The 25,364-nt window shown below is 31.7% G+C and overlaps 2 protein-coding genes across 16 annotated transcripts in view; one reads left to right on the top strand and one right to left on the bottom strand.

The window, feature by feature from the left end:
- The window catches only part of LOC115874107, a 36,755-nt gene extending 16,968 nt beyond the window's left edge, over positions 1–19,787 (bottom strand). Inside the window, exons 1-2 of the mRNA XM_030889196.1 lie at positions 19,593–19,787; positions 3,085–3,299 (exon numbers count right to left, since the gene is read on the bottom strand). Of these exons, the coding sequence (XP_030745056.1) occupies positions 3,085–3,245 (161 nt within the window). The 5' untranslated portion in view covers positions 3,246–3,299; positions 19,593–19,787. The remainder of the gene's footprint in view (positions 1–3,084; positions 3,300–19,592) is intronic.
- Positions 1–25,364, top strand: part of LOC115874105 (coiled-coil domain-containing protein CG32809) — a 278,991-nt gene that overhangs the window by 127,739 nt on the left and 125,888 nt on the right. The window lies entirely within an intron of this gene.

Here is a 25,364-nt window from a genome sequence, read left to right as displayed (position 1 = left end):
GAAGGAGATAAACACAATAGACCTTAGAGGTTACAGTGTTTCCCGCATCACTCCATCCCACATCTTAACACTTTCGTGGCTAGTAATGAACAGTACCTATAATACGTAATACTTTTTGTCTTCTTCTTTAAGTGCTTCTTTGATGCTGCATTACTTAGTTAACATAATGAAACTACAATTGCTTCACTGGATTTTTTGCTTTAACGTATATTAATACTTTTGTTTCCTAGAAAGGCAAAAATCATAAAATAAATAAACACTAATGAGATATTTAATAATATTTCTCATAGAAAACTAGTTCATTAATTATTATGAATGATTTCTTAATTAATGTTGTGATTTACGGTTATTGTTCCTATTTTAATGATTTAAAGGTGTTACGGAATAATAATATTTGCATTGTATTAGATCTGAATCACTAATTGACGTAAAATATGAACGTAAAAGTAAGATATGAAATAAAATAAAACCTCAATATAATCAGCTACTTTATGTTTAACTAAAATGAATAAATTCTCACACTGTTCGTTCAAAAATTTCGACATCAATTTCCATACGGTCTATTTTTACAACACAAAAATGAATAGTTTTCATTATTGTTGTCGATTTTTTACCTCAATTAAGGTATATATCCGCGTAAAAAAACGGTTGCACATTTTTGCAAAATCCCGGCTAAAGATTTCGTATCCTTGAAAGCTAATTTACTTTCTACTCTAATACAAAGAGAAAGAAAAGGAAATAAAGCGGATAATAGCAATATAATATTTCGTATCTACCTCAGCTACTTGTTTTAATTACTTTTACACCCGAGGAAGCCGATTAAATATAGTGTAGGATGGAACAGGACAGAACTGAAAGCCTTGAAAGAAAAAGACGTCAAATTTTTAAGTCCCAAGATATTGCATTTTTTAGTGTTGTTTATATTATGACATACGATTGATTTAACATTATATCTTTGACAGTATATGTAGAAAATGTAAAATGTGTATATGTAAAATAGAATTGTTTAGGCTCTTAACTTCTCTTTCCTTCAATATTCTATGCAAGTCTTTTGTGAAAAACCCTCAGTTGTGCCTCAGCTATAAGTTGTCCAATCTTTTTTTTATAAAGTTTTATTTATACCTTTTGGTATTAGTTCCGTTTGTCAGACTGTATATGTCTATTTAATTTTTTTGATTATAAAATGGGCTTTTTTTTGAATTTTTTTAAAAATTTTGTTTACTCACTTAATTGTCTCGTCGAATTGCTTGAATCCATTTTTGCTTTTGATCAAATTAGTTTGAGAAGCTGTGAAGCCATAAAATATTGATTCGAGAGATTCAAATATTCGGGAAAGTTGAGTTATTGAATGTTATTGCACCCAACAACCACGTAATAACGCCCTCCTTTACGCGTTAACATGTTTTCAACAATTTTATTAACATTGGATATTGCCAGAACACAATGCGGCGCCCAGTTCGAGTTCTTTTTCACTTAATTTTTACTACACGAAACTGCGTTACATCACACAAACCTCGTACCTGGGTGTTTTATAGTTTCAATAACTGCACTAGCAAAAAACTAAAATATTTGACAAAGCCACGATTTCAATATTATATTAATGGGAACAACTTTTGTATTTCAATAGTTGTAGCTAAGAAATGTATCATATTTATATCACTTGATCCTAAACACGAAAATAATAAAAATCGAGAGTAAAATGTTATTAAAATAAATTTCTATTGCTGATTAATAAATTGCCTCTAATAATAAACCGTAAATAAGCAGTTAAAATACAATAGGAATCATTAGACTTTATTATGCAAATAAAGTAAATTTTCGTGGTGATTACTATGAACGTTTTGTTAAATATCACGAAAATAAATATACTTGTACATTTCGAACGAGGATTACACTACGTATCAGATAATGATGTCTAGCTCAGATAAGAGAAACGTACATTTCTCACTCCATTAAATGAAACTGCAACACCTTTCACCTCAATAATACAGAATCTAGTCTAACGCTGCTTAAATATTGCTCAACTTTCGAACTTCGTCAACTTTAATAATGGAAAGACTTTCGGAAAAGTCGCTTTGAATCTATTTAAAATATGTTTGTTCTTTGGCTTTTCATTCATTACGTAATTTATTTGACATATCTTCCTCATCGCACTGATTTAGATTTACGAGGTTATTGACATTTTTTACACCCACTTTTTTAGATCTTGAGCGAACCTTCCACATACCTTTTTGCCACACTCAAGAACTTACGACCGAGAAAAATCAAAGATTTTCCTCCATTTAAGTGAGAAGGATCTTTGGATTGTGACGGGGTTTTTAACAGGAACTGTCTCCTCAACGAACACCTCAGTAAATTGAAGCTAAGATACAAAGGTGAATGCAAATTCTGTGGGAAAATGGGGAAACACCAGAACACCTCATCACTGAATGCGCCAAGACGATAACCATTCGGTGAACATTCAAAACGGATAATGTTTCATTGACATTAAGTTATTACGTAAGGTGCATTTCGGAGGGGGTTCGTTTCTGATGATAGAGGAGTTGGTGAGTTATGAGTGTTCTGTGAGGGTTATTACAACTTTACAGAAAGGTCATGTTCAAGAGAATATGTGTTTCTATACAAATGAAGAAGTGATCTAAGTTTATTAGTACTAAGTTTATTAATTCTGAAGTATACCGAGAAACACTTTTTTGTGAAAATTTCTTAAATCCACAACAGATGGAGTTCCTTCAATATTCTGTAAGAGCGTTCCCTCGTTAGCCAGTTTGTTCGCTATGTTATTACCAGCAATGTTAGAGTGTCCAGGAATCCACATGAGGTTAATATTGACATTTCTTTCAATAAGTTCATCTACAAGACATCGAATGTTGCGGGTTAGAGAATTTTTGGAGATTAAAAAAGCAATACTGTTCAGGGAACTAAGTGAATCAGATAGTATTAATGCTTCAACCGGTGGCATACTGTGAATTTGAATAAGAGCGTGAAAATAGCTGTGAGTTCGGCTGTTTGTAGAATGCTAACGTTATAATCCAGATAAAGTAGATAAGTTAACATATTAAATGAATCATTTTGTCTACTCACCCATGATCTGGAAATCCATATCCTCCTCCGCCTCCATGGTAGTGACCTATTGCGTCACCGAAGTAGTCTCCGTGTATTAGGGGTTGCCAGTCTTGATCCTGAATGGCAGCACTGAATTTCAATAACGTAAATAGACCGATTGTCAGTAGATATGGCACCATATTTGTTCTATCCTTCTCTAAAGTTAAAATTCACGGGTCTTATGAACAAGACATCTGAAAAAAAAAGAAAATTATTTTACTACATTTGATAAAAAGCTGTTGTAAATAATTCTGTTGCTTTTTATATATTTTCTTTTTCAAGTTGGCATTTCTCTACAAATGTATTTACTTCAATGACTAAAGAATATAAGGACATGTAACGCCCCTATACGGGCTGCAGCAGAATTTGTGACCTTTTTTTTTGTTTTGGTGGCAAACAATGAGTCATCATTTGGTCACCAGCGACGATTTTAGCGATTTTTAATAGTTTGTGTGTAGTAAACTTTGTATAAACTTTATTACAATGGTGATTAGTTGTTCAGCTTTCAAGTGTAAAAGCAGCAGCGATAAGAAAGAGCCAGGAGTTACGTTTCATACCTATGAAAGACTGTTTATTTACCTAAATAAACAGTCCACTCCAACTTTTTAGCGTTTTCTTATTGAATTCGATAATTATTCTTCAATTTCAATTAACATCTATATGTACTTGATATGTGCTATACGTCGATACTAGTTTTGTACCTTTTGTTAACATTTTAATACGTTTTTTTCGTAATTAATTAGTATGATGCACCATAGACGTAGTCAAAACAATTATCAAAAAATATAAATATTGCATAAACAGCTAGGTTAAGAAAAATATGTGCCACGGCATTGTTTGGTGACATCGGCACAATTTGCTCTCGGGTGTTATTTGTCCTTGGATTCTTTAGTCATTGATTTGCTTATATGTGGATACAGATATAGCAAAATAAATCTCACATTGTCATTGCTACTTTTTTGTTCTACAAGATGACGTCATCAGATTTTAAATCCGATGTTCTTGGAGCTGCTATCATCAACATTCTTTTTTAAAGGCCCTGGAGGATATACAGGGTGTTTCTCAAAAGTGGCTCACCCCTATTTCTTTAATTATTTATTTTTTTTATTTTTTTAGATAAAAAAACGAGATTTGGTATGTTAGTATATGACATAAATCAGGATTGATTGACGTATTCAGTTGTTTTCGGTCACTTCCTGTGTCACCGGAAATGACAGATAATTTTTTTACTTTATTCGATAGAAAATAATACTCTGAATCACGTATCATGTCAACTTTTGACATACTCGCTTAAAAAATCGTATTTTAAATTTCAATTTAGAGTACCATGGTTTTGTTAAAAACACTAATTTTTAATCAAGGAGCCTTGGAAAAATAGATTTGGTCGTCAAAGGAAAAAAAATTGGAAAAAGCATTTTTTTACGAATAATTTGATACCACACACTTGGTATTTCGAGTCAAATTGTCGTTATGAACCGCATGTTATAATTTCAAATAAACCATATGCGAAAAGAACAAAAGTTGACATATGATATGTCATTCTATTGAGAGTGTCATTTTCTATCGAATAAAGTAAAAAAATACCGAGTGTGTCATTTAAAAATCAAAAGTTGTAGTAATTTCTGGTGAAAGAGGAAGTAACCAAAAACAACTGAATTGAATACGTCCAATCAATCCTAATTTATGTCATATACTAACATACCAAATCAGGTTTTTTTTATCGTAAAAAATAAAAAAGTAACAACTTAAAAAGTGTCACTTTTGAGACGAACCCTTTATATAAATAAATGTTAAGACACTGCCCAAAATGTAATAAAATTTCTTAAAGTAAAATCAAAACCTGTTAATCATGTAGCAATACGAAAATTATTCTCAATAATATTTTTTTTTATTTAAATTAACATTTTATATAGTTAACCCATAAGATATATAAACTTTATCAATAATTTAAATCGAATTCCATATTCGTTAGATTTATAGTAACATACGGGCGTGCATAGACAATAATTATTTCAAATTCGACCACAACCAGAGAAACCCGTTTATTCGATTTCAAAATTATTTATCTAAATAATTCAGAACTATTATTATTATTTATCCTGCCAATTTGTACAAAACAACTATTTGCCGACCGGTTGATTTGACCGTAATAATTAAATAGATACAATCACTCCGGCACCGTTGCTAAATTGTTAATGCACTCCAATGCGCCACATGAAAATTGCTTATCAATGTATAATAACGCATTTTTCTTGGTTTGGTGCTCGATATGTTGTGTTAGTCATTTCGAATTGCTGTTTCTAAATTTCGGATTTTTAAAATCTGAATGAAGTGGAAAAGTATAGTTCAAGCGAAACAGTTTGATATAATTCAGATATTTTTAATAACTGATTAAATATAATTATTATGGTCTACGACTATCTAATATAATAGTTACTGCCATTACTCGCTGACGAGTATTTGACACGCATCAGAAGTACCATGCCTCAAACAGGTGTCTGTGTTGCAACTTCTTTAATGCGTTAAGCACCTCACACAAACTGCAGCTAAGCTCAACACTCGGAATAATATCCTCCATAAATTATGCGCCACCACGTGGGGGTCATCCGCGAGTACTTTGCGCTCCTTGCGCTCCTCTGTGCCTCTCATCTTCATCATTTTCAGCTTATTCAACCATTTCTAAATTATGGTGTAGCCTCCCTCACATATTCTTTGTGTAGTTGGGCCCATTGTTGTCTATTGTTGACTGTTCGGGCCCAAGTTATCCCTGCTAATTTCCTAATACCATGGTTCCATCTCAGGTTCGGTCTTCCTCTAGGTCTCTTAACTCCTCGTGGATACCATGCTGTAATTTTTGTGGTCCATCCTTATACAACTTTATGTTTTAATAAATAATTTTTATATTCAGTATCGATATTTATAAAAATGTTTAGTAATTATAGAATCAGCAGATGTTGATTAAAACTGACAGTTTTAATCATCTGCTGATGATGCTCACATGGTACTATTTTGCTGTTCTTCCGATAAAGATTCCAAACTGAAATGTATTTATGGAAAGCAGATTTTAAATATTTTAAATAACTTATACGAACATTACAAGTTATTTATAAGCTTGTAAAAACGGTATTCTATTTTCTTTAACATCTATGACCGCTTTAAATTGTGTAATTTCTTATACCTATGTTTATATGCATGTGCATATAAACGGTAAACCTACACGTACGAGTGTTTGTGTACAGTCGTTCAAGAGATGAATGTGCAGTTTTGCCAAGTGTGTAAACTAAATAGATCTTCGTTAAGTAACCGTTCTATTTAACTGAAATATATTCAGCCTGTTTCTAAAATACCTACATTGTTTCCATTTTCTCACAGTTATACCATATAAGAGCTTAATAAGGCTTATTTCCTGATACGTAATTCCGTACATACTCCAGTAGTGAAGTGTAAATCATATAAACAGTTTGAAATGGTATTAGGTAAAATATTATATTAGTACATTTATATTAAATTATACTTTATATCACTAAAAAAATTGAAACTTTTTCTTACTTCCGTCTGTCTGATTCTGTCCATTCATTCTCAGATTGACCCATAATTCAGAAAAATTCTTATAATTTCGTCCATTTAGTGGCCCGTCCCCAATTGTGCCGAAATCGACCCACATTTTTCTTCAATATCAAATCCTTAGTCCCACCCTGATGATGATGTAAACGAAACGTCGTATCCAACTTTGCAACGTGTGCACCGTCACTCTTATAGCTTACCCTCCAAATTTGGTGGCGATCGGACGACATCAACTTTTGACATTTCTTACGTCAATACTGTCACAGTACACGGTCAAGTTCGCCTGGGTCCAGTCTATCGACATAACAAATTTCATTTAAATCAGAATATTTTTTGATTTGATTCATTGATGATGGGGTTTCGAAGTGCACGAAACGTCGTCAAAATATCATGAAAAGATAGCCAGCTTGGCTTGTTCTTTTCAGAGAACCAGTCTCGATTGATTTTTTAAACGAATCTTCAAAGAAGCTCAGGAGCGTTCTTGCTACATAACAAGAATACAGTAAGAATAATACAAAAAGAATGTAGAATATCATAAGCGGATATCTAGGTACGTAAGCAGATTTTCATGCAAATTATAGTAAGTGGGCATGCTGGTTATGAGCAATCTGTGATTTGTATTAATATAATAATTGCAAAATATATTTGACCCACAATGTCAATTTTAAAGAAACGCTATAAAGTTAATTTATGTTAACGCCAATTCAGAATATATTATAATCCAACATTGTGACAAACTATATAAAACCATATTTAGTATCACCGTTCTATATTTATTTTACGGAGACTAGTAAAAGTATTGAAAATGCTAAAAGAAACATTACGCGACGTGTACTTGTTGTAATTAAATAATTTTGCTGTTAATTCGCGAAATGATTAGTAATCAGAATGGACAGTCAAAGAGAGTGACTTGCAATAAAGAACCTGCAGCTACAAGAATGGTGATATTTCGAAACATAACAGCCACATATGAATTGATTTAAATGGTAGAATGTTACGATTTGTTAAGAATAATACAAATTTGAACATCCTGTTTTTGTAATTTGAATTAGGATTAAAAAAAAGGCTGTACTTAAACTGCCGTTAAACGGTAGCTTACTAAAATGCCGTTAATAGGTATTACATATGTCGTTGATGTGACGCACTTGACGGCTTTATGAAATATAGGAATTATATACCTATGGACTAACCAAAGCGAACGAACGGACATGCGTTCGGTCCCCGTCTAAATTCCTCAAAATAACTGACATTTATTAATAGTTACGTATAGGTGCAGAAAAAGTAATCCAGCTAAAAGTAAAGCAAACTACTTTATTATTTTACAGCAACATTACAGTTTAATCTTTATGTTCTTAGTATGGGTTTACTACCTACCCATTATCTGTCAGGAAGAAAATTATATATCATTGTTACAGTAATTTTTCAAACATTTTACTTTCTCCAAATTTGTTGCTGTTCGACTCTAGTCGCCTCGTTACACAAATAATTAGATTGTTTAACAAATTTGTTTTTTGTTGGGGTATTCATTGAACAACATAACGTTATGTTGATAATGGTTGGTTCTAGAACAATGCATCTTTGTTATGTAAATATTTTTAGTAAAGTAAGTAGGTAAAGTATTTTAGGTTAAAGTTTTTTTTAGCTGGTAAGTCTAATCTGGACGGGATCTACTTTGTTTAAGAGGAATCCGAACCCCGGTCCTCGGCCATATCATTGTCAATGGCCTACTGGCTTGACGAGGGTCTAAAAAATCGACTCTTGTAGATTGTAAAATATTTTTGGGAAAGGGATTAATCACCGCGACCTCACAGATCTATTGTGTGTCCCCCTTTCTTGAGTTATAACTCGTTATACAGTCTTGGGGTTTTGACAAAAGCCAGTATCTGAGACGGCTTCGCAGAGGCTAGTTTTCCATCTCCAATATCAGTCGTACCAAAGTTTGTGGCACTCAGTGATGAGGTGTTCTGGTGTTTTTTTTGCCAAAAATTCAGAATTTCCTTGACATGATACACTTATTTTCGTAAGTGATTGTAATGTAAAACACCGATACAAGATATTCGTGCATTCGTTTGGCAGATTTTTTATTAAGGAACATCTGTCATGTAAGGAAAGATGAAAGTAGTTAACTTAGCATCTGCTATCGTATATTTGCTTTATTAAAATGTAAAAAATTATTGCCTGTATAGTAGAAATTTCAGTGTTTATGTTACTTTATTTTATATTGTAGAGAATACGCATAAAGCTATGGGAAATCTAAAAATGCAAGCAGAAGAAAGTTTTTAATCAAGAAAATCTATTTGTTATTATATTTTAACATTAAAAAACTAATAAAAAGCTAATAACTATTAGTTAATAGTTTTATACAGGGTTATTCAAAAAACCATGCCATCTCTCGTAGGGAAATTCCTCAAAAAGTAAAAATACGATTAATTTCTCATATATTCATATCTACAGGTGATTAAATTCTTTAAGTCTAAATTTTGAGGGTTAAAGTTACTATACCTACAACATACTTTAATGCTAAAAAAGTATCGACAGATTAAGCAAGGACGCATATGGGTTATAAATGAAATATATTTCTAAAAAAAATATGTGCGCCACTGACTTTTTTCTCTTGTTCGCACAGTTGTGTAGGCTATTTAATGCCGATTAAAAGATGTCTCTTGATATTTTGTCAATCTTAGTCGCCTTGATGAGATAAACACAATTTTATTAATTTGCCTTAATCAAAGAGTAATAGCAGACTTTAATTACCACCGGTCATAAAAAAATATGAAAAAAATCCTATAAACATGTGTGCGAAAATGCATAGTTTTAATGATACAGGATGGTAAAACTTAAAAAAAAAAATTGGCGCCGGGAGGCACGTATAGCCGCCCATACTAAAATATGTTAATACCTATCTCGAAAATTGCGACTTTGACTGATTTTGATGTTATTACAAATTTTGTTGCAAATATTATTCCTAATCTTAATTTGAAAACCGCGTTTCGCTAGCTACTGTAATTTTGGAGTTACGATTTTTTTAAATTTTTAACCGCCTCCCATACCCTCTTACCAACCCCCCCACTCCCACCAAAAACTAATGGCCAGATTCTCGGGTGCCACAATATTTTTGTGCCAAATTTGGTTAAAATCGGTTCAGCGGTTTTTGAGTTATCCTGTTACAGACGGCAGACAGACAGACAGACAGACAGAGAGACGCCACGAAAATATTTTGTATTTAGGTCATTTATGACCCAAGTAACTCATTTTGAGTGAAATTAAAAAAAAATTTTTTTACCAATCCTAATATCCGAGTTTGATCCTTCTAGAAATTTCGGTTGTTTGATTTTCCTTGCCGAGTTTTATGGCATAACCTAGATATATATACTCTTTAACGTTCTCAATCCTTTGTCCATTAACATTAACTTGCTCTTCATTTTCATTTAGGGTTTTAGTTTTAGACAAATTCATTTTTAAACCTACTTGCGCAGATGTGTGGTGAAGTTGTTCGAGCATTGTTTGAAGTTCTTCCAACGATGAGGCCAGGACAACGACATCATCAGCGAGGCGCAAGTGGTTAAGCATCCCACCATCTACCTTAATACCCTTCTTGTCCCAGTTCAGCTTCTTAAATACGTCCTCCAGGGCCAGTGTAAAAAGTTTGGGGGAAATAGTATCTCCCTGTCGGACTCCTCTTTCCATTTTAATTTTATTTGTGATATTTATGTCATCCAGTTTGATAGTCATTGTAGCTGATTTGTAAATAGATGATATTATGCCCGAGTATCTGTAGTCTATTCTGGCATTTTGTAGGGCATCGAGGATGGCGTGTAGCTCTATAGAGTCGAAAGCCTTCTCATAATCCACAAAGGCGACATATATAGGGAAGTTGTATTCACTGCTTTTCTCTATGAGAGTGCGGACTGCCTGAATGTGACCCACAGTATTATATCCACTTCTAAACCCTGCCTGTTCCGGGGGTTGATAGAAGTCGAATTTCTTTGACAGGCGATTTGTCAGCACCTTTGTGAATATTTTGTAGAAGTGCGAGAGCAGGCTGATGGGACGATAATTGTCGAGTCTGGTGTTATCACCCTTTCTGTGAATGAGAGTGATTGTTGCGTTTTGCCATAGCTCTGGTATTCTTTGTTCCATAATGCATCTATTAAAAATTTCCGTCATCTTCTGCAGTAGAAGTTGTCCACCAGATCTGAACATTTATTATCCAAACTACTTCCATTTAAATCCCGAATAACTTATGAAAAGGAATACAAAAATTTTCAAAAATGGAAGCAGTTAAAAAACGTGCGAGAAGAAATAAAGTTTTTAACCTATCCTCGCTGTTAAAGTATCATTTAATCTACTATTTTTGATAGATATAAGTCAATTTTAACAGTTGCTATGGAAAAAATAACTATTTCTCATTCTGCAATAACATAAAGTTAATCAAATTAATTTTTCAATCTTCTAATAAAAGTTGTGACAATATTATGCCAAGAACAGCAAGAAAACCGTTTGATAAAGTTGATTTATAGTGGTTTGAACGTAGAATCAATCAAATAATTATACATTACTCACGGCTTACTACGAGATAGTTAATAAGGATATAATAGAAAGAAATTGTGATAGTTCAATATTTTCTGATGAGTGTCATTTTTCATAGAAAACAAGACAAACTTGAAAGCTCTTACTCATACGTTCACTTTCAATAATTTAAATATGATTTTTCTTTCGCGAGTTTCATTGTTTTCTCGATATTTAATTTTTTCTCTGATAATAATGATGTCGACTTTCGCTCTCGTTGAAAAATTAATTGATTGTTGTAATATTGATGGGGAATATAATCGCGAAATTAATAATAATGAGCAGGAAATCCATATTATACATGAAAGTAAGGCAAAAACACCAGCATATATAAATACTATAGAGGTAGAATATGAGGATAAAATATTATCAACTTTCTCTGGTATCAATTTTCGCTAGGAAAAAAAACTAAAATACAGAAAAATAGTTGCATATAAAATATAAAAAAAGAACTTTGATGGTATATTAAAATAAAGTTGTGTTTGTGTTTTTCACATCTTGTAGGCATCAGAAAGCATCAAATAAAATGAGAACTCTATAAATACATTATTAACACATCTCAAATATACAGGGTGAGTCTTAAATAAATGCAAATATTTTTAGGCGTAGTATATCTCGATTCCATAAACACTATTATGAGTTTTTTTTGCGAAAAAAAATTGGAATTTTTTGGAAAAAAAATTGAAAATTTTTTGGCAACATATTATAGGTAGTAGATAAAATTTACAAGAAAAATCCAGTGGCTCTCAAAATTTAAGAAAAACATCATTTTTTTGGAAATTTTCAAAGTAAAATAACTTGGTTATTTTGGTCTTATTTGAAAAACGGTAAAGAGAAAATATGTTACTTTTTTAGAGATCTACCAGCCCTGAAAATATTTACACATATTTAAGACTCGCCCTGTAGAGACTTGATAACTAACAAAATTATAAGATTTCCAATTAAAAATCAATATTTGTAGTAATTTCCGGTGAAACAGGAAGTGACCGAAAACAATTGAAAACGTCAATCAATCCTGATTTATGTCATATACTAACATAACAAATTTCGTTTTATTATCTGAAAAAATAAAAAAGTGATAGAAGTAAGCCACTTTTGAGAAACACCCGGTATATGAGCTAAAAGTAAATTTTCTTTTTAATTGTAGGATTTTATTATTTAGCCACACAAAGAACACTTTACAAGGTGAAGTAAGCAACAAAGAAGAAAAGATTCGGTTTCGGATCCTAATATTCAAATTTTTCCTTAAAATAAACAATTATTACAATAAAATTTTAATTATCTAAACCTTATTCAACTCACCCTATAAAAATTCGTATTCTTCAATATTATTTGCCTTAAAAAATGCGTAATTAAATTTTAAATTACCTAATATATGTCTATTTTTATTTATTCTAATAGTTTACGAACATAATTATATTATTGACATAATAATTTTATCTATTTTGGAGAGTAAAATGTCAATCTCAAACTATATGAAACATTAAACAACATTAATATCAAAAATACATTTTTTTTATTGTAAATCAAGCATCAATATATTTATAATAGTCTGGAACCGGCCTTAGCATCTTTCTACACACTGACGCGAGGCGCGCAGCTACACAAATTTTGAAAAGTTAGCCATGACTGACAGATCTCCACGACAGCCATGCGACAACGAAAACAAAAAAACAACAATCAACAACAAGAACGCGTCTTCACAGTTTTTAGCTGGTTTTTTAGAATAAGCTTGTTGAATTTAGGTAATTTTATTTCGGAAACTTTGGTTTTTAATACCGGGATATTTTATTGCCTGTGTTCGTTAGTGGCGGTGTTATATTAGTGTTATGGAGGATTGAATCTAAAGCTGTGTTATTTATACTTCAAGCCAATGTAAGTAATTACAAGTTTTTGAAATTATTATTTGGTAAATTGAAAGCGTATATAGAGATATAAATGGCGAATTAGTTTTCATTTTCTGAATAAATATTGATCATCTTAAGAATTTTTAAATCGGTATGTTAAGTTTGGTTTGGTTTGGTAGTTTTTAATGAAATACAATATTTATCGTTAATATTTTGGGATAAAATCCTGTGATAATATCGTAGTGGCCAAAAGCTAAAGTAGTACAATAGATAGTATGAATAATATTAGACATATTTATTTCTATAATATATTGACTTGGCAGTTGCACGACAACCATATTCTACTAATTAAAATACTGTTTAGGCTTACTTATTAACTGTAATAATAATCTTAATTAACAAATAAAATGTTCGTGAGCTTTATTAAATATACATATTTTATGTGCAGTATGATATTTCTTAGTAAAATAAATAGGTACCTACTAAAAAATATCCTTTTACGTGGCTTACAGCAAAAAAGTTCGTGGTATTACCGATACAAATTTAATTAATCCTGTACCTACCCAATTAATGTTTATAAATTTAAATATATTTTTTTCCTCTGTTAAAAATTATGGTTTAATTAGTTTTAAAATACCGAAAGTTGCATAATTTCGTGCGTTATTCCAATACAGTTAAGCGATCATTATAGTTAACAGTAATTATATGTTAATTGTTATATCATAGATTTACTTTCCTTATTTTTAAACGATTGAGGTCAACCACAAAGAGAAACAAACTATACCACAAGAAAAAAATAAAAATCTAAACGAGCTGTTGGATTTTCTTGACTATACTTATTTAAAAAATGGTTTAATTTATAATTTTTTTTTTAATTAAAATTGATTTTCTGCATATTTTTTCGCGAATTTTTCCGATATTTTAACAGTTGTTATTATTATCTATTATATATTATAATGAAAGATTTGAAACAATAAAAGACGATATAATAGTTTTCTCATTGCCCTTTAAAAGATGCAGTAGAAATCAAAGTGAAATGTTATTATTTATACTCCTATTCTGCAGTATCTATTCGATCATATTGTATATTTATTATTTACTGTATTTATATACTGTGTGATCGAGATATTTCAAAAGCAAACTTTAGAGACTGCAAGACCAATTATTCTAATTAAATTACAATGAACTTAGTCTATAGCTGTTACTTACTTACTTTTTATTAAAAGCAGTAATTATTATTTCTTGTTACACTAGTTTATACTAGATATAGTAAGAATTTTCGCTCAAATAATTTATATAAAATATGTCCCCGGATTGTCTATACAAGAGGAAAAAAAACTTTTTTATTATTGACATTTTGAGAACAATGCATTTTTCATAAAAAAATACTTGTTCTAAAATGGTTAATCCCGTTCATATTTCTCCAAATTTCCTAAGTAATTAAACGTTTTCTAATTTTTCTCTAAAACGGTACAATGTGTTTTTCGCAAAATGCCATTAATAGAAAAGTGTTTCCTTTTGTGAAAACTATTTGGGGGGTCAATTTTAAAAAGCCGGTAAATTATATTTTCTGTGATTTTTTGGATATCGGATATCGTTGAAATTTCCTTTGACTCCCTAAACAGACTTTATTAAAGTTGCGAGTTTATTTATCAATGATATCTTCTTCTTTCTCTGCTTATCCATTAATGGATGTTTGCGACCACACTTTCCATGGCTTCCCTATCTCTGGCTGGGATCTCATCCGGCCCAGCTCTTTTATTATTCTTCGCAAGTTGTATAGCCTTTTCAATCTCTTCTTTCGTACTAGAAGGTCCAGTTAGATTAATTTCGACTGTGAGTTTTTGTCAATGATATAATCAAATATGTTTTAATTCAACTACGTATTTTAATATATATCATATTTTAATCTAGATTTATTTGTGCATATATCGAATTTTGGGTTTATATCAAAATTTACAAAAAATAAAATAAAAACTGTGCATAACGTATTAATGAAAATATTTATTTATATTAAAAAACCAAATGGATACGAAATATTATTTTCGAATACGCTTTGAAAAATAATTTGTTTCTTGCATTGACATAAACAAATATTCAATATATGTTTTTTATCCACAGACATATTTGATTGTATTTTCTAAAATTAATCATTTCGTTCAGCTGAAATTTAAAAACAATATTTGAAAAAAAAACTTTCATATTATAATTAAATAAAGACTAAAATATGTCCAACGAGAAGGTACAGTGGTGGCCAAAAGTATGGAAACTTTTTACTTTTTAAAATATCACAGAAAATATTGCTATGCTTAAACTCTCAGAAATATAAATGAACAGCTTATCAGCAAATAAAAGTATTCCAAAAATTACACAGCGAAAAAAATCTGTTTAGCAGTTTTTGTAGGAGAACAATAGATTTCTTGTGGCCAAAAGTATGGAAACCATAAATAAATACATTAAAATTATTTAGTTTAAGCTGATAAACGGTACGATTTGCTTCAGATAAATATAAACACCATGCCCAAGTCTAAATATTTCTCTACGGATTTAAAAAATAAAATAGTTGAATTATACAAGAGCGGTTATAAACAAATTCAAAAAAGTAAAAATTTAAACATTTTAAAAGGCACCGTTTCGAAAATAATTCGTAAATTTAATAAAACAGGGAACGTTTCAACAGCTTTTAAGTCAGGAAGACCAAGAAAGTTGTGCAACCAGGACAATGAAAGTAATGAAGAGAATATCAATGGGAGATCCAAGAAAAACATCCACAGACATTTCTCGAGAAATGGGTGAAAGGGGAATATCGGTGTCTGCAAGCACGGTGAGAAGAAGGTTGGATGACATGGGACTTTTTGGAAGAGTTGCGGTGAAGAATCCACTAATATCAAAGAAAAATAGGATGGCCCGCTTTAAATTTGCTCAAGATCATCTCACCTGATCTTATCAGAAATAGAATACTATACTGTTTAGCGACGAAAGCAAGTTTCAACTGTTTGGTAGTGACGGGAGACGTTATGTCCGAAGACCAAAAGGTACACGGTACAGCCATAAGTACCAGATGCCCACAGTAAAACATGGGGGTGGGAGTATAATGGTATGGGGGTGTTTTTGTCGCTCAGGTGTTGGTCCTCTTGTTAAAATTGATGGGATAATGGACCGTTTTTTGTACAAAGACATATTGGAGAATAATATGTTGCCTCATGCTGATGAAGAAATGCCACTCAGATGGTTGTTCCAGCAAGACAATGATCCCAAGCACAAATCTCGGTTTGTTCAAAATTGGTTAAATGAACATAATGTTCCACTAATGGATTGGCCCTCACAGTCTCCGGATCTTAACCCCATAGAAAATTTATGGGACCATTTGGATAGCAAAATTCGAAGCCATTCTATTTCAAATAAAAATGAATTATGGGAAGTGCTAAAAACTGAATGGGCGGGCCATTTCCAGTAAAATTGTTCGAGATTGATCGATTCGATGCCACGAAGATGTAGAGAAGTAATTAATTCAAAGGGATATTCCACTAAATATTAGTAATTTTTATTTTATCTTGAATTTTAATAAACATTCTTCTTAAGTTTCCATACTTTTGACCAAGAAAATATTCATAATTGAAATCTATTGTTCTCCTACAAAAACTGCTAAACAGATTTTTTTCGCTGTGTAATTTTTGGAATACTTTTATTTGCTGATAAGCTGTTCATTTATATTCCTGAGAGTTTAAGCATAGCAATATTTTCTGTGATATTTTAAAAAGTAAAAAGTTTCCATACTTTTGGCCACCACTGTATATAACAGGGGACAGTTTTAAAATAAAATTTCATCGCCATTTTTTGGTTTGTCTCTGGTTGAAAAATCTTTCCTCATTGGTTGGACTCTCACAAAATAATATTTTTGTCAATATCGTTATTTTTACTTAATACATATGTCAAGTGTGGATACTTGATGCTTTTATAATAGTATATTGTTTTAATAGAAGTAAAAATGATACTACTTGTGGCGATGCTACGACAGAAGAGTCACAAAAAGTCATTTTTACTCCGAATAGAACATTATATTTTGTTTCAAACGTTCACAAATAATGTTTTAAACAATTTCAATCGTTGCAAATTATATAAAAAGATTTAAAAGTAATGCCTTGTAATATTATACATATCGAGTAACTATGGTTAGGCTTGTTGAATTTGACACTTTATGTCTTTGAGACTATATTTTCGTACTTTTGTGCTTAGGCCTAAAAGTGCTTCACTTTCATGCCTAGGCGTTAAAATTACAGTTTTATATTGGCAATCACGTCGCACAAATTAATACTTTTGTAATGTTTGAAAAAAAAATATATATTTTTATAATATACAGATTTGTTTAATTAACTCTGATATGTTTATTTAATAAAATATACTACTTTAAAAAATCCTGAGCAAAATCACTGTACAAGGTCTTATACAGCTATAAAGTGCATAGAAGAAACATCTTATTTACTTAGTTACTTTCCTTCTATTCAAGTTAAAGGCCAGGAAACGAGTAAAGATAGAAAAAAAATTAAGTCATTGAACTTCACATTTATTATTACCACTTTATAAATAAAAACAAAGAAAGTAAATCTTTGGTGTTTCTTTTCTTAAAATATAATATGCTATCATCGGTAAACAAAGTCTATAATTTGTTCGAACGTCGTCTATCGAAATCATATTAATATACCTACCTATTAAATGATCGAAAAAAAAACGGCGTCAAATTGGTTTGGAAATGGCTCTTCATCACATTCCCCTTATAATTATGACAGTTTGCATAAAAAAATGACAGCGATCTTCATTTCCTTACCTACCCTAACTCAGTTTTTTTTCGATCGTATGGTACACCCTGTTCCATATAATAATCCAGACTATAGGGATCATCTAAACCCGAGTTAAGAGATAAAATAATGACAGAGAAAAAATTAGAAAAAAGTTAAATGGTTACTAAAAAATCAGATTATTTTCGAAGATATCTGGGAATAACCTAATTTTATCGATTTTGTCCTTGTTTCACTCTGTTTGAAAAGGATGACGACTTGGAAAAGACATAAAATAATAAATAACTAAATTAATAAATATGATTTATTTCTTAGTGGTATTTTAAATGATATATTCTTCATCATTTTATAGTCTTCTTGGCCTTTATTTTATATTCTTTTTATTCAAAATGTAATCAACAAAAATAAATAATGTCTTAACCTTTCTACTGTTTTTTCAGTATTATAAATCTTCATATGTAAATTGGACACAGTGTCATTTTACAAAAATACATATTAGATTGATTTTTTAAATTCTAATTTTAGTAGTCGATCTGTTCACAATTTCCAACGTAAAGAAACTTTCAAAAAATAGGTACAAACATTATTTAATAACAAAATTATCAGTATGACGAGGTCCAGCGAATATTTTGTTAAAAAAGTAAGTGAGAGAGATAATATAAAATATACTAGCGTGTACCAGCGATTTGTAATGGTGATGATAAAGCAAAGTAAAAATTTCCATTAACATACAAACTGGATAAAATTTTCTCACATTTATGTCAGCATGAGAAATAACAATATGGCGATATTATTATATAACTTGGTAATATTTGAGGGGTAGTTTCATCTCGTTGGAATTTAACTTTCGAAAAATCCGTTTGCCAAAAATAAGTTTTTTACGTCAAGCAGTTTAAGCAGAATCGTGGTTAAGAAATTACCCAACTTTTTGGAACACCCTGTATGATTTTTTAAAACATTTCAAAATATGTAAAAAAACCAAATAAATTATGCTTGTCCAAGCGCTTTCCCGAAAGACTAACCGTTTTTTAAATAACAAATATTGTAATATTTGAGGGGCGTTTTCACCCTCTTGGAATTTGAGATTCGAGAAACCCCTCCTTATCGAACCTCTACACCCCACAGTAAATCCGTTTGCCAAAAATCAGCTTTAACCGTCAAACAGTTTAAGCAGAATCGTGATTATTCAATGGTCATATTTTATGAAACACCCTGTATAAATTTATATATATTTAATTATAAAAAATCTTACCGGTTATTAAATAAAAAATATTTTAATATTTGAGGGATAGTTTCACCCCCTTAGAATTCGAGTTTCGAAAAATCCCTTCTTATCGAACCTCTATACCCTAAAGTCGATCTGTTTTCCAAAAATCAGCTTTATACGTCAAGCGCTTTAAGCAGGATCGTGATTAATCAATGACCAGATTTTTCGAAACACCCTATATACATTTTTAAAAAAATTTAAAATATGTAAAAAACAAAATAAAATATAGTACGTGTTTCAGCGTTTTTCCCGGAAACTTGACCGTTTTTTAAATAAAAAATATTGTAATATTTGAGGGGTGGTTTCACCCCCCCGGAACTGGAATTTCGAAAAATCCATTCTTATCGAACCTCTACACCGTCAGTCACTTAAGGATTTTATATATTAGTATAGATAAAACTTAATATCATTAATAAATTATAAAAGAAAATATAAATAACTTACAACACAAATAAAGCCAATCCAAACCAAGAGCAAAAAAAGCAGATTCCTTATCAACGTAACGATAAAATTAAATCACCGCTCGTGTAAGTGCGTACCGCCGCCAAGTCAAGAGTCGCGAACTCGAGGAAGCACCGGCCAAAGAACGACTCGCAAAAGAACTGACTAGACTTTTGCGGTTTTCACCTCGACGTTGTCGTGTCTGTCTGTCGGTCAATCGGTCGTAAGTCGCGTACCCCACGTGGGGGGACTCCACTTTCCCTAAAAATCATCAGCCGGGTCTGGTGTGTTTTTGTGCATGTACCTACCTGGTGGTAACAAAATTAAAGTAACTAATTATTACTTCACGTTGTAACAATCTGGTATTTAATAACAAATAATGGGGACTGTGAAGCAGAGATAAGAAGGCGTATAGCAATGGCACGGACGGCTATGATGAGCCTAAGAAAAATATGGGCAGATAGGAACATAACCAAAAACACCAAAAAGATCCTTGTTCGATCTTTGGTGTTCTGCATATTCCTATATGGGTCTGAGCAAAGGTCTGAGTCATGGACCGTCAAGAGCGCTGATAGACACCGTATAGATGCATGGTACGAAGAATACAAGGTATGATATTGCGCAGGTTGGTCGCTACGTCACAGGTGATAACAGGCGCTATTGGTCAGCACCCTCCGCGCGCCAGTTCAAATCGTCAAGATATTGTTATAAACCTGTTTTTTGTTTATATACCGTCATTGAATTATCGCTAAGTAAGTTACTGTGGAGCAGTGCGTAAGGAGTCGGGCTAGGAAGCGAGAGACCGGAGTTCGAATCTCGGCCGGGACATAACTTTTTATTTATTTTTTTAAATACTGTTGTATTCTACATATAGTTTATTTTTATAGTATAAAAAAAGAACTATTTATTCTGTTATTTTATAATCTCCGGTATTAATATAAATTGATTGTTGGTACAATACCTCATTTAATATAAAATAATATTCTACTTTTTGAAATGTATCGGGCCCTAATTGTACCTAAAAGCAATATATTTTTAGTGATATATCATATTGTAAACTATTTAATATTTCAGTCACTTAAAAAGTTAATTCGCATTGAATAATTGCCTACCATTAAAGGAAATTTGAGCTATATAATACTTGATGGGCATTTTCTGGGTATGCAAATACTTCCTCTAAATTTTAGGTTTCGTTCAACCGATTTATTCTTAAAACCTGAAACATCTACATATAAAAAGAAGCACAGGTCACTAATTATAATAAACTCTTCACCCTTGGAATTACTTCCACTAATTATAATAAACTTCACCCTTGGAATTACTTCTATCACAATTACAATACATTCATTTGCATTGGCATTTTCTACTTTTCTATGGGAAACTTCAACTTCCCAACATTTTTTAAATGATGTAACAATTCCTCTTGTGGTTACTTTTCCATAGATATCCTCATCTCTGTCCTCATGTGAATTCAGAGGCAATGTACATGAAGATTATTTACCATAAACATCGCAAACTGAAAACCTAATAAACAATTTTATACCGAATATAGAAATAAATTTGTATTCTTACCTATTATCGTCCAAATCCATGTTAATATATAATTATTATCTTTAAATATATTTTTGGAACTGCTGGTTTTAGTAATTATTAAATTAAACGAACTAAAAAGTCTTAAAAATAAACAATTCTTAACCATAACCCCAAAAAATGCAGATCTCCTGTCAACTTTCTTTATTTTTTATTTATTCATTATTTTCCTAGTGACGTCACAGGTAGTATGCGCGAACTGAACGAAATTGGAGCCGCTATCGATCATACCTTGTATTCTTTGTACAATGGTATAGATGCATTTGAGATGTGGTGCTGGAGGAGAATGCTCCATATCCCATGGACAGCTCGAACAACGAACCAGTCAATTCTCGATGAACTCGGCATCACAGATCGATTATCCACCATCTGCCGTAGAGGCATCCTGCAATATACTTCGGTCATATCACTCACAGAGGTAAAGACAACCTTGAGAAACTCATTGTACAAGGCAAAGTAGAAGGCCGAAGACCCAGAGGACGATCACCATCAAGATGGCTTGACCAAATAGCAAATATTACAGGTCATCCATTTCAATCAAATCTCCGAGAGGGGCGGAAGGTCGCCAACAATGGAAGACACCAGCTGTACATAGCCATAATGTCACGATTCTTCAGACATGAAAAGACGACGAAGAAGAAGATGAAGTAACAATCTAATGATAATAAGAACATCTTCAAAGTCAAATCTAAATCAAGTACTTAACCAAAATGAAAGCAATTCGAAACACAAAAGAAACGCGTAGCAAACAATTCCGACTGTTTTATAAGTTGAGCACGCACAATTTAACCAACATGTGTTTTCTTTGAACGTGAAAAGAACGTTTTTTTTGTTGTGTCTGATTTACTATTTTTAGGTAAAACCACTGAAAATTCTATTGCTTTGACATTTTCATGGAAATTAGTACCAATTACTTTAATTTTCCACCATTAGAATGCTTGCGTTACAAATAGAATATAAATTAGTGATAAAAAAGAATATAATCAAATTTGATACAGCCTTGGTAAGACCAATTAGACTGCTATACGAAGGAAGCTTCCAACTGGGACAATGTGTACATCAAAAAAAAATGATGGTGACACAAATATAAAGATTAGATAGGGAGTCTGATCTTGGAATTAATTTGCTTGTCACTAGTAAGTAAATGCAGTAATTTTTAAAATTCAGTAATTCCAACATTAGATATGATGTATTATGGTTAATTAATTTTAAAATGACCACGAACTGGTCAAGATAAAAAGAGTCATGTATTATATATTTTTTTTTTTTATTTTTTGTGTAAATAAATTCAGTGTGCCACTTTTTTCGACTTTATATAAACCGATGTTGCGTTCAAAATTAACGAAATCAATGAACGGAATTAATGATTACTTCCGGAAATTTCGGTTATTTCGCAACATTTCTCCAATTAAAGAAACGTTTTAGTAAGTTATGTAACTCAATGAATATTATTAAACAATAAATAATACGTTTTTACATACATAATCCTCTTTAGATTATATTTTGGTTTGGTTTGGTTTGATAATTTAATTCGGTGTACGGTGAGTTTCTATACTAAAAGAAAAAATATTTGAATGAAATAAAAATAAATAAACAAACGAATTAAAATGCCCAAAAAATAGGTACAATTTTTTTAAATTTCACTCAAAATGAGTTATTATAGACCTAAATACAAGATATTCGTCTACAGTCTATATATACAGTCTATATATAGACCTAAATACAAGATATTTGTCTGTCTGTCTGTCTGTCTGTCCGTCTGTAACACGATAACTCAAAAACCGCTAAACCGATTTTAACCAAATTTGATTTGACAAAAATACTGTGGCACCCGAGAATCTGGCTATTAGTTTTTGGTGGGGGTGGGGGGTTGGTAAGGGGGTATGGGAGGGGGTTAATAATTTTAAAAAGTCGTAACTCCAAAATTACAGTAGCTACCGAAACGCGGTTTTCAATTTAAGATTAGGAATAATAATATATTTTAATTATAGTAATATAACAAAATTTGTAGTAAACACAAGTTTATGTGGACACATAAAATATAGGTATGTACTTGTCAAATTAAAAATGAGAAAATAAACAAAGTATTAAAATTCCAAGCAAAAATCTACATACAATACCTTTTTGTGTCTATAACAGCATCAAGAAATTCAAAAACGACAACCTTCAATAAGTCAGTCATAAATACCTAGTGGTGGCCATAACGATTGTCATCGGCATGATTGTCAATCAGTAGTAAATTTTTCAATACACTGAAACATAAAAAACTTGCTTAACAATAACAATTGACTATAGTTATGACATACACATTTTATCTTCAAGGTTTTTTTATCGGTTTTCCAATTTTTCTTGGTTTGCTACTCTGTTTCCTTCTCCTCATAAATATTCATCATTTTTAACATTGATTTTATTTTAATTTCGTGAAATTATGAACCAGTTAATGGGTGATAGAACAAGTTCAGGATAAAACAAGTGAATTTTTAATTAGTTTGTTTTCAAAGTTTTGTACGAGAAGAACGAACTTTTAAACGAGTTCCTCACGCTTTCTTTGGTTTTGACCTTTCATGGTTGAAGTGGCAAAAGGAAAGGTTTCGTTTTCTGGTTTTATTCCTCTTGGTGATAGTAAAAATTAAAAAGCTGCGACCTTTAAGCTAATAAAAATGTTAATTTTGGTGTATTTAAAGCCTGTCCAACAAGTCGGGGAAGATTTCGAGAGATGACATCCAAAAAAAAACACAGGAAATATATAATCTACTTCTTAATTAAAAGCATACATAAAAGAAACAAGTTTAGATTGGAAAGTGTCCATAAGGATAATGTAAATACTATTTGGCGCTATTCTTACAACGGTCGCTCTCCAAAGCTTTTGATAATTTCGGAGCGGTTCGGCTTTTTCCGGAATTATGCCGCCAAATATTATTTATTCAAATTTATTAGCAACCAATATAGCAGCGCCGCGCCCTACAACATATGCGTTCCAAAACAATTATAAGTTTCGGGGGCATGCCAAGCATTCCAATCTAAACTTGTTTCCTTTATCTATGATTAAAATCGGGGACAACTGTCACCATGATAGTCTAATTCTTCTTCTTCTTTACGTGCCGTCTCTTTCGTGGAGGTTGGCGATCACATTGGCAAACTCTTCACGATTCTCGGCTTTCCTTATGAGTTCTTCAAAAGTTAGGTGAGTCCAGTTTCTGATGTTTCTCAACCAAAATAGTTTCTTCCTGCCGAGACCTCTCTTTCCTTCAATCTTACCCTTAACTATCAATTGTAAGACGTGGTATTTTTCATTTCTCAATATATGCCCTAAGTATGATGTTTTTCTTATTTTTATTATATTGAGCAATTCTCTTTCTCTGCCTATTCTGTTGTAGACTTCGGTATTTGTAATATGGGCTATCCATGGAATTTTAAGCATTCTTCGATATATCCATGTTTCGAACGATTCGAGGCGATTCATCTCTTGAACTTTCAGTGTCCATGTTTCTGCTCCGTATAATAGGAATGACCAAACATAACACTTAATGAGCCTAGTTCTCAACTCAAGGTCCAATCTGGGGTTCTGGAAGACGTTCTTCATTTTTAAAAATGCATTTCTCGCTTGTTCTATTCTGGTTTTTATTTCCACGTCGTTGTTCAAGGTGTTAACTATCCAGAACCCCAAATATTTGAACTTGTAGACCTGTTCTAAGGTATTGCCCTCTATTTTAATAGGAAGTGGTACATTTTGTTTTTTTCCAAATACAATGACTTTAGTTTTAGAAGAATTGATCTTCATCCCGTATTTCTTACAGGAGCCTTCAAGTAGTTCCACTAAACTCTGGAGACCAGTATCAGAGTCGGCAATAAGAACTGTATCATCGACAAATCTAATGTTGTTAATGACTTCGCCGTTGACTTTAATGCCGCAATCTGAACGCGTAATTCTTACAAAACCCAACAAGCTCGAATCGTCTCAAATTATCAAGGAAACGGCATGCAACCGCTTATATCTTTTCTGTTTCACGCATACATTTACGCACTAATTTGCCATTCTCTTTTAACCAGTGTCTTCCGGGCATTTAGTCTTTTACTGGGTGGTACCGAGGGATGAAACGATACAATACTAGTATTTATAAACGGCAAATTTAGGCTAATTTACAGAAATAATTGTTTCACTTAATTTCATACATTTTTTAAGTG

This window comes from Sitophilus oryzae, unplaced genomic scaffold (assembly GCF_002938485.1).
Source record: "Sitophilus oryzae breed Bouriz unplaced genomic scaffold, Soryzae_2.0 scaffold_1227_pilon_pilon, whole genome shotgun sequence".
Taxonomy (NCBI): Eukaryota; Metazoa; Arthropoda; class Insecta; order Coleoptera; family Curculionidae; genus Sitophilus; species Sitophilus oryzae.
The sequence above is the reverse complement of the archived record's forward strand: the minus strand, read 5'-3'. Positions and strand labels throughout refer to the sequence as shown.